General features: G+C 34.4%; 1 protein-coding gene across 2 annotated transcripts; it reads left to right on the top strand.

Moving 5' to 3' along the window:
- Positions 1-960: 960 nt before the first annotated feature.
- Positions 961-8,807, top strand: LOC147380899 (putative UDP-arabinose 4-epimerase 2). 2 transcript variants are annotated; one of them, XM_086431095.1, is made up of 11 exons: positions 961-1,140; positions 1,775-1,932; positions 2,185-2,312; positions 4,595-4,708; positions 4,824-4,931; positions 5,016-5,107; positions 6,439-6,580; positions 6,835-6,929; positions 7,469-7,598; positions 8,041-8,185; positions 8,307-8,807. In XM_086431095.1, exons 2-11 carry the CDS (start codon positions 1,872-1,874, stop codon positions 8,540-8,542), a joined length of 1,251 nt encoding a protein of 416 aa, XP_086287221.1. In that variant the 5' UTR covers positions 961-1,140; positions 1,775-1,871; the 3' UTR covers positions 8,543-8,807. The 2 variants fall into 2 exon arrangements, with proteins under 2 accessions (XP_086287221.1, XP_086287222.1); XM_086431096.1 differs by lacking the exon at positions 961-1,140 and adding an exon at positions 1,210-1,360.
- The last annotated feature ends 818 nt before the right edge of the window (positions 8,808-9,625 follow it).

The raw sequence follows: 9,625 nt of genomic DNA, 5'->3' as shown, positions 1-9,625 counted from the left end.
CCTCTAACCCTATGAAAAGTGATTACAAAGTGACGATAAAAATTGACGATCCATGATTCTTCAACTTGTGAACTAGGGTTATAAATTTTAGAATAGGTTGATCTCTTCACAAAAAATCAAGTCATTCCAAAACTTTTAGCCCATATAGGACAAAACACTTTGTCTGTCGAACTCAACACTATATATATAAATAGACCATGTCACGCCATTTGACCTTAATAAACTAGGAAGATGAGACAATTCTTTCTAAATCACCCCCAATTTTTCCACAATAACTTGATGGTCAATTTAGTAGACTTTTTTTGTTTCCTTTCTTAATGCCCCCTGACCCTGAAGTGGTGAGATCGATGATTCAAATTGTCAAGTTCAGACAATTCAAATCATTGAGATCAATATTGTACAATTGCAAATCGTCAATCTCGATAATTGAACATGAATCATTAAAATCAACTTCCACATTGTTGAGATTGACCTTGTTATAATTGTTGAGCTCGACATTTGAACAAGAATTTCAAGTTCATTACTTCAAATAGTTGAAACAACAACAACTTGATTGGCCATTATACCGGGATGAGGGGACATTTAGAAAGATAGTTTTTAACTAACTGGTTTGGGTCCATTTGTAGGGTCTATTAAGTAATTTTACCTATATATTTTTTAAACCCAATTCATGGACGACCCTATTTTAAAACCACATAAACTAACACAAAAGAACTCCATTGGGAGCCAAGTCCAAGGCTTGTTCACCGCATTTTCTCTAGTCCTTCCAAAGGAAAAAAAAAAAAAAAAAAAAAGAAAAAGGGTATAATTATAATTAATTCCAGTTCCAAGGGTTATGTAAAAAAGAATCGCTTGAATTCGAGTATTTTAAATCACGTGAGTAGCACTTCCCTTTTTTTTTGGCGTAATCTAATATATAATAATTAAATAAAAATGCACGTTAGATTTGGAAATAATAACTGAAAAAAAGTCTCTCTCTCTTCCTTGTTGAAAACATGGAACAAGAGAGAGAGTGAGAGAGGCTTAACCTATTATAAGGCGTAAATATCTGTCTCTCTGTCTCTCTAACAACAATTCAAATTAGAATATCCACCAAGAAGTATACCAGGACTCGGTCCTCTCTCTCTCTCTCTCTTGAAGGTATTTTCTCACACACTCTCTCTCTCTCTCTCTCTCTCCTAGGGTTTGGTTATTCGTTGTTTCTACTCAATGTCATGATTCACTTTTTCTTTGATCGCACTGCTTGATTTTAATTTTCTCTTTAAATTGAGGGGAACTCCTTTCTGGGTTGTTAGCCTTGGTTCTTCTGATCTTCAAAGTTTAGGCCGTTTTTTTGTATAAATACAAAAAAATGTTTCAGGTATGATTTAATTCTCCTTATATCAGTTACCACCCAATAATTTGAGGGTTTGGACTGATTTTGTTTTTGTTTTTAAATCTTGATGAAAATTTGTTTAGGTTTTTATGGTTCTATTGTTCCGGATTCTCCTCTTTCTATTGTAGAGTTTATTTATTTTCATCTGAGATTTTGTTCTTATAATTTGGTTTGAATTGGGCTTTTTCTCCGATCTCCCAATTGGATTTTGTTCCTCTCTGTCTTTTGTTGGGTTTGTTTCATGTAAGATTCTGTTTTTGGTTTTATTGGATTCTGTCTTTTTTTTTTACTGATAAAAAAAAAAAAAAGTTTTCCATGATCTTAAAGTTTAAATTTTTATGCTTTTGTTGTCCCATCTATCTTATTAAAGCTAATGTTTCTTCATCCTTGTTCGTACAGATTATGCTGGATGCATTTTGGAAAAGGAGGATTCCATTACAAGTTTTTTATTTAGAGAATTAATATCTGATTTCCATATATATAGACGATTTCTCTCATGCAAGGTATCAACAGGAACAGAGCTCAAACAAGGGCCAGTAGATCTTGGTCATTTTCAGGTGGGGATTTTCATCATTCCATGTGGGTTATTGATTTGAGTTTCTCTCTCTCTCTCTCTCTCTCTCTCTCTCTACAGATTAAGAACATGAACTTCGATTTTAAATCAAATAATAATAATAATTATTATTATTATTATTATGATTTTTATTATTACTGTTATTATTATTATTATTTTTACTGTTATTGTTGTTGTTATTGTTATTATTATTATCATTATTTATGGAGGTATTTTGAATTATTTGTGCATGAAGGCATGGATTTCGCTGATACGAAACGGAAGAGCAATATTGTTGGAAAAATTCTTTTTGCTGCTACCCTCATAGCTCTCTGCGTTGTTGTGCTCAATAAGTCGTCATCTGGTTTCGGTAGTCCGAGCCCGGTAAATCCTTAATCCAGCAGGATTTTACTATTAAGTGTTGTTCTTAGTGATTTTTGAAAAAATGAACCATGTGATTAACTAGTTCTTTATATGTGGCTTTATTTTCATGTTGACATAAACCATCTATTTTTAGATGTAGCATTTATTATACCTTAATCTTGTGATACCTTTTTGATTCAGCCTTATATGTTAGTGAGATGTACCATCTTTGGTGGGATAATAGAATCATAAAACATATATCCTTCTTTAAAAAGGGAGATTCATGGAAGATCAAAGTGTACATTTTTTAAACCGGTAAGTTAGGGGGATAAAGGACCACACAGTTCATTAAAATCAGAATAGAGGGCTACACTCGAGCATAATTACATGTGATAGTGATATCATCCATCAGAATCAAAGATAATTCCCTAGGAATTAAATCCTTGTCAAGCAAACTAAAATCTTTCGAGCACGTTTCAGATTTTTCCAAAATAAGCTGCCTGCCATGTTGGCTTCTAGCCAATAGAAAACAAATGAATACTCAATAAAATACGCATGCATAGTACGGATCTTACAAACCATAAAATTGTATTTGCACGATGACTCCACAATCCCTTCAATTCTCCGTATTGCATATTACACATTTATGATAGATGTAGCATTTTATCTTAAATTCTTAATCTTGCGATACTGTTGTGATGAAGCCTTATACGTTAATGAGATGATCCATCCATCTCTACATGGAATGGTAGAATCGAGAAAGATATAACCTTCTTTTCAAGGGGAGTGGAGGCGGAGCCAATTTTTTATTTTATTTTTTTTGTGTGGGGGAAATCAATAACAAATTTTTTGTGTGAGGGCAATAGTGGTGTATTTTTTTTATCCGCCGTTGTTATCTATTGCAATAACTCATAAATCCTTAAAGACTTAGAAAAATCTTGTGGGGGCAAGTGCCCCCATTGTAAATCCGCTCTGGAAAGGGAGATACATAGTTAGTAGGTTTGATTGCACTATGTCATCCCCTCCACATAAACAATCCAGTAGATTTTTTGCATTTATCAGAACCAAGATCATGAAATGGTAAGAAGATATGTTTTGAGTTTTAAATTTAAGAGTGAACATGAATATGCATAAGGTGTTTGTTAATTTCATATTTGTCATCTTAGATTATTTAAAAAATGATAATAATAAAATTTTGTGTAAAAATCTGTCCCTGTTTAGGATCATCATAATTTTAACCTAGGAAATCTCCTTTCTAAATCCCATTAAATGAGTCCTTCTCCACCTTGGATGAGTGTAGTGTGTGCCAATTGAGGTGCCAACTTGTTAAGTTGGTTAATTCTATAAGTGTTGATACCATGACTTGGGTTCAAAACCTGCCTTCTTCTTACTAGCCACCAACCCACTTGCTTATAAACAAAATCGACACTTTCCATTGGGGTAACTTACTGGTACTTGATGCAGATTGTTCTTTGTCAAAATATGCAATATGTTATTCAATATTCATTTTAAACATGTATAGCTAATGGGCGCAGGATAAATTTTGTTGCAAAGAATTTATGCTCCTAAGTGGTAAAAAAGTGAGTCATGATTGTTGTTGCACCATAAAAATATTAATAAATCCCACAAGTGATTTAAAAAAAAAAATTATTTTATAAAATCATGCCATAAGTGAGTGGGATTTTATGAATTTAGCATTCATTTATTTTTGGTGTGATTTTATAACTAAATCACTTGTGAGGTTTATTCATATTTTTATGGTGCGGCAATATCACAGCTCAAAAATTGACAGGGATTTCATAGTGCAATGTAAGAATTTTTGTATCTTGGTTTCAATGATTGTTTTCCATGTTTTGTTTGCTTAGCTAATTTCCAGACTTCTACATTCAATTAATGCTATTTGGAAAAAAAATTTGATTAGTAGAAATTTCTAAAATTTATACTCACACATACTGATAAAAATAATAAACTAAAATATTAATACTCACACATTTGTCGCTTCACTTGGTTAATTCCTCTCGCTCAAGTATGAGGGTATAATTTCCCTATATGTGTGTGCACACAAACACTGACCAGATATAACAATCTTACAATTATATACTTCCTTTTACCATGTTTCCCAAAAAAGGAGATCAATCTGCATTTATTACTGCTCACAACAACAAAGCTTTTGCAGCTGATAAGGATATCTTTCTTGAATGGCATGGTTCTTTTCCTGTTTTATTATTATTATTATTATTATTTTCTTTCGTCTTAATGCATCCACAATGTATCTAACATTTTTTTACTCATTTATTGTCCAGTTCTCCCTCCGTGAAACAGGGGTAACACATGTATTAGTAACAGGTGGTGCTGGTTACATAGGTTCACATGCTGCACTTCGACTTCTGAAGGACTCTTACCGTGTTACTATAGTGGTATCTCTCATTCAGATTACATCAAATCTTCCTTATTATTAGTTCTCGTGTTCATCAAATTTTAAGTACTTAAAACCACCACATGTGATTAGTACTTCCGTTCCTATTTTAACAGGACAATCTTTCTAGAGGAAACCTAGGTGCTATTAAGGTTCTCCAGGAACTATTCCCAGAACCTGGGAGGCTCCAGTTCATTTATGCTGATCTCGGAGATGCGAAAGCTGTATCCTAATCATTTCCATCGTTTGATATACATTTTTCAGATTTTTATTTTCACAAGTAAAACTTTCCTTAACTAATATTTCAGGTAAATAAAATATTTGCAGAAAATGTATTTGATGCTGTGATTCATTTTGCAGCTGTTGCTTACGTGGGGGAAAGCACACTCGAACCTCTTCGGTATGTTGTGTTTGTATTTGAATCAGACCCTTCTTGACATCAGTTAGACTTAGGGGTGGAGCTAGGATGTTGTCTACATGGGGGCAACTAAGACCTTTATAACTCCCTTTTTTTTATACCTTGGGTTGGGTCTCTTAGAGAACCCGACTAATCCCACGGGCATGTATGTCACCCCTTCCATACGTACATGGTTTACTGGAATAAAACAGGCGCAGAGGGGGGGTTGTTGAACACAGTTCTTTGTGCCTTATTATTAACTTAAAAAAAAAATTCTTGCAGCAATAGCGGCAGATATTTTTTTCCGCCGCTGTTTCTCGGTCCCAACCAGTAGTACATAAATCCTATAAGTTTTAGAAGTCCTTGTGGGGGCAAGTGCCCCCACGCCTGGTTAGAATTACAAAGAAGCAGATCTGCTCCTATTTACGATACCTAGCTTTTGTAGTAAGCACATTGCGGAGTGAGTTGAGCTGGTTAATTATTTGATTCATAAAATAAAATAAAAATCTTTTTTAGATTGCATTTATTTAACAATAATTTTGGGGCAAGGACATATGTACACAAATTTTCATACACAATGTTTTTACCAGCTTTGTAGGGCCCACATGGAAATTAATTAAAGTCGGTTTTTGGTGGGGATACCATTAGGAAAACTTCTATGTTCTAACACCACCAATTGTTGGCTCAAAATATTTAGTGAAATATATGGTCCAGTTTTTGTTGATTTCTAATTCACTTTTGACAGGATTAGAAGGTTAAAATAACTGATTTTTTGTTTGAATGACCTCTATAATCATCAAGAATAGGCCCTAGAGTCATCTATGTGGCGCATCCGATAAGGAATAAATATTAAAATCAAAATCTAATCTGTCAATTGATATTTCTATGGAGAGATTTTTCGGAAGGGAATCAATCCACTCATTGATTGTAGGGTGCATGTAACATTTTTCTGTTTTAAGATCCCAAAATCCCATTGAAATGAGAGGGTCCTAGTTTGTAAAAGAAGTAGTATACATATATGTAAGTTTAATTCAAAACTTTTAAGAGAATAAAAATACTATCTTTTGCTTAGTTTCAAATATATGAAAAAAATTTTATGTATCTTTTTTTGTAGTATTGTTCTAGAGAAGTGACTTTAAGCTCCTTTTTACCTGGAAATTGATTCACATGTTATCCAACAACTCTCATTCATTTTTTAAGAGAATTAGATTACTTGAGTCTTGACATTGTCTTTGCTTGAGCCCACTTTAATAAGTTATTAAAGCTACACATCTTATAGCATAGAAAGAAAAAGACTGTATCCCTTCATAATAAACTTCCTGACTCTATTGCAGGTATTATCATAATATTACATCAAACACATTGGTAGTACTGGAAGCAATGGCAGCATATGGTGTAAACACGTTGATTTATTCTAGTACCTGTGCAACATATGGAGAGCCTGAAAAGATGCCCATTACCGAACAAACTCCTCAGGTGAATACTCAAAATACTAGTGTGTTGTGGACTCACTCCAATATTGGTATCATCATTATTATTAGACTTATCCCAACCACATGGGCTTGACTGCATTGATCGTGTTCTTCCTTTTTGTTCTATCTATAGCCATGTCTTTCAGTAAAATAGAGTGGACTTTGATAGTGTGAAAAATTTCTTTTTTGGGAAGGCAAGAAAATATAGAAGTTCCATTCTAATACAACTGATATCTCCACCTATTCACGTGTATTCAGGTCCCAATCAACCCATATGGAAAAGCCAAGAAGATGGCTGAAGACATCATCCTGGATTTCTCGAGGAATTCTGACATGGCTGTCATGATATTAAGGTTGGGTGATTTGGAAACATAATACTTACATATTTGTCTCACTTGAGTGATGTCATACTCAATTTTCTTTTAACCATTGAAAGAAATAAAATAAAAGAAAAGAAAATCATATTCTACTTTGAATTGGCCTACATCCTACTTGGTCAAAGCAAAACGGATTCATTTTTCATGCTTGAAAACCGCATCTGGTGTGAACATTTCCATTTTGTTTGGTCTTTGTTAGGGGTGTGTTTTGCAGTTACTGATCTCAAGTACCTCCAAAACCCTTGAGAGGTCTCACAGACCAAAACACTAAGTAACCTAAAAATCAAGACTTTTATTGCAAGTCCTTGCCTACTCTGATCTACACGCTTCTAAGTAAATAAACACAGGTTATTGAAAGATGGTTGCATATAACCTTCTCTTTTGCTAAAATAAGCCACTATTCTATTTGATTATGCACGATATATGTTGTCGAAACTTGAAAGATCTCTGGACTAGCAGTATTACTTGGTCATTTTGCGCAAGGAGACTAATTTCAGTGCATGCAAATTTGTTAGATACTTTAATGTGATCGGATCCGATCCAGAAGGAAGATTAGGGGAAGCTCCCAGACCAGAACTGCGAGAACACGGCCGGATATCTGGTGCTTGTTTTGATGCAGCATCAGGGATTATTCCTGGGCTGAAGGTACGCTGATCAGTGACCATTGTTTTTTAGAGCTGCTATTGGCACCACAACATTTACTTATTACACCTCAATTTCTTAAATTATATATCACACCCCAATTAAAGATTAAAACACACATGACACTCATGCAATCAATTTTAGTAGTTGGTTACAATTATGATTAGGCTCATAGAAAATCCTAATCACCCCAAAAAACCCATCTAGCAGAAAAAAAAAAGGAGCTTCTATTGGCACCCGAACTTTTTCTTATTCTCAACCATTTGATTATTTTCTTTATTTTTATTTGTGGTGTAATAAGTAAAAGTTGGGGTGCCAATAGCAGCTCTCTTGTTTTTTCATCAATAGAAAGTTGAATGCATAGTATTGGAATTGGAATGAATGATGAAAACAAATCCCCATTTCTCTCTCTCTCTCAATTCTAGTTTTCTTGATCTCCATGTAGGTTAAAGGGACAGATTATAACACACCTGACGGCACTTGTGTAAGAGACTACATTGATGTCACGGATCTAGTTGATGCTCATGTGAAAGCTCTTGCAAAGGCAAGTCCCGGGAAAGTTGGCATTTACAATGTCGGCACGGGGAAAGGTTCGTTCGATTGCAAATTTTCTCATTTTGGGTTTAAGGAAGATAATGCTCTCTTTTAGGGAAAGAGACAAAGTCCTTGAAAGTCGTAAAGCTCATTTATTTATACCTATATGTGATTCAGGTAGATCAGTAAAAGAGTTTGCAGAGGCATGTAAGAAGGCAACTGGTGTCAACATAAAAGTAGATTTCCTTGGTCGCCGACCTGGTGATTATGCTGAAGTGTACAGTGACCCATCCAAGATAAACCGTGAGTTGAACTGGACGGCCCAATACACAGATCTTCAAGAGAGTTTGAAGGTCGCGTGGAAATGGCAGAGATCACACCGGAATGGGTATGGACTGCCTATGGCTTCCTGACTGAACATTACTCATCGCAACTTTTTTCGTAACCTTAGCAAATAATATTGAGGGGCAGGGTAAATTTTAGGTGGAGAGGGAGGTTGGGGGTGGGGTATATTTGCTGGGGCATGGGGTAGGAAACAAGCTTATTTTAGCATTTTGTTTTTCTTTTCTGTTTTTAACCTCTCAAAGTAGTATATGATTTGAATGCTATCACTTCATGAACTGTTAGGCAATGATTGTTGTATGATTTGAATGCCATCACTTCATGATTGTTAAGCAATGATTCCTAGAAATCACTTCTCGGGGATTACGGCTGGTGTTTTCGATGTGTTCTTGGGGAATTGGGAATTTTTTTTCCCCTTTCTACCATTCATGCTAATTATGTGATGAGGGTGTATTTCTTTATTACTCTAGGTTAACCGAGAGCATAGTCACCAAGTTGGGGTTCTAGAATAAGTCGATATCAAGAATTAATCGTTAAAAAATCGAATTAGGATTAGGACCAAGTAATTGTTTTTAACTAGGCGGTGTTCTCATATTATATAATCAAATATCATGTTAAATTACAACAACAAATCACCAAACCCCATATTAAAGTACATGAAGTAACTATAGGTTTACAACACAGTCAAGGTTTATATTGTTCAAATATAAAGAAGACAACCACCACAACAGAAGTGTTAATTAAGATCATCAATTGATCAAAATCAATATCTTCATGTGCATCCTCATTATCTAATACTTCATTGGTAAAATGATAACTATTCTCTTACTAGGGCATGACATCTTTTATTTTATTTTATTTAATCGCAAACTTTGTGATTTAATCGTGATGTTCGTAAAAGTTGGGACTTAATGAAAAAGTCGCGATTCAATCAGTGAAGAAAAATATCACTATCTAATCTTTTGGTGACTGCCTGAGAGGCGTAGATCCTCTTTATATGCCAGCCACACTCCTCTCATGTGTTTGGTTGATTTGGAACTAATGTTTCTCACAGAAATACGAGAATAAATTCTGAAAACATCATAAAGTTGGGAGTCCAAGGAAGAAAATTATGTTCTAAAACACAACATTGATGTTCTAAAATCTAATTAAAT

This window comes from Akebia trifoliata, unplaced genomic scaffold (genome assembly GCF_017979445.1).
Source record: "Akebia trifoliata isolate Shusen 1 unplaced genomic scaffold, ASM1797944v1 Contig00894, whole genome shotgun sequence".
NCBI lineage: Eukaryota > Viridiplantae > Streptophyta > Magnoliopsida > Ranunculales > Lardizabalaceae > Akebia > Akebia trifoliata.
Note: the sequence above shows the minus strand (reverse complement) of the source record. Positions and strands in the feature narration are given on the sequence as shown.

What these genes read in the sequence shown, in the direction of transcription:
- LOC147380899 (XM_086431095.1), top strand. Translation starts at nt 1,872, where the DNA reads ATGCAAGGTATCAACAGGAACAGAGCTCAAACAAGGGCCAGTAGATCT. An exon ending in CTTACCGTGTTACTATAGTG is followed by an intron (nt 4,709 to 4,823) that starts GTATCTCTCATT and finishes CTATTTTAACAG; the next exon opens with GACAATCTTTCTAGAGGAAA. An exon ending in TTACCGAACAAACTCCTCAG is followed by an intron (nt 6,581 to 6,834) that starts GTGAATACTCAA and finishes ACGTGTATTCAG; the next exon opens with GTCCCAATCAACCCATATGG.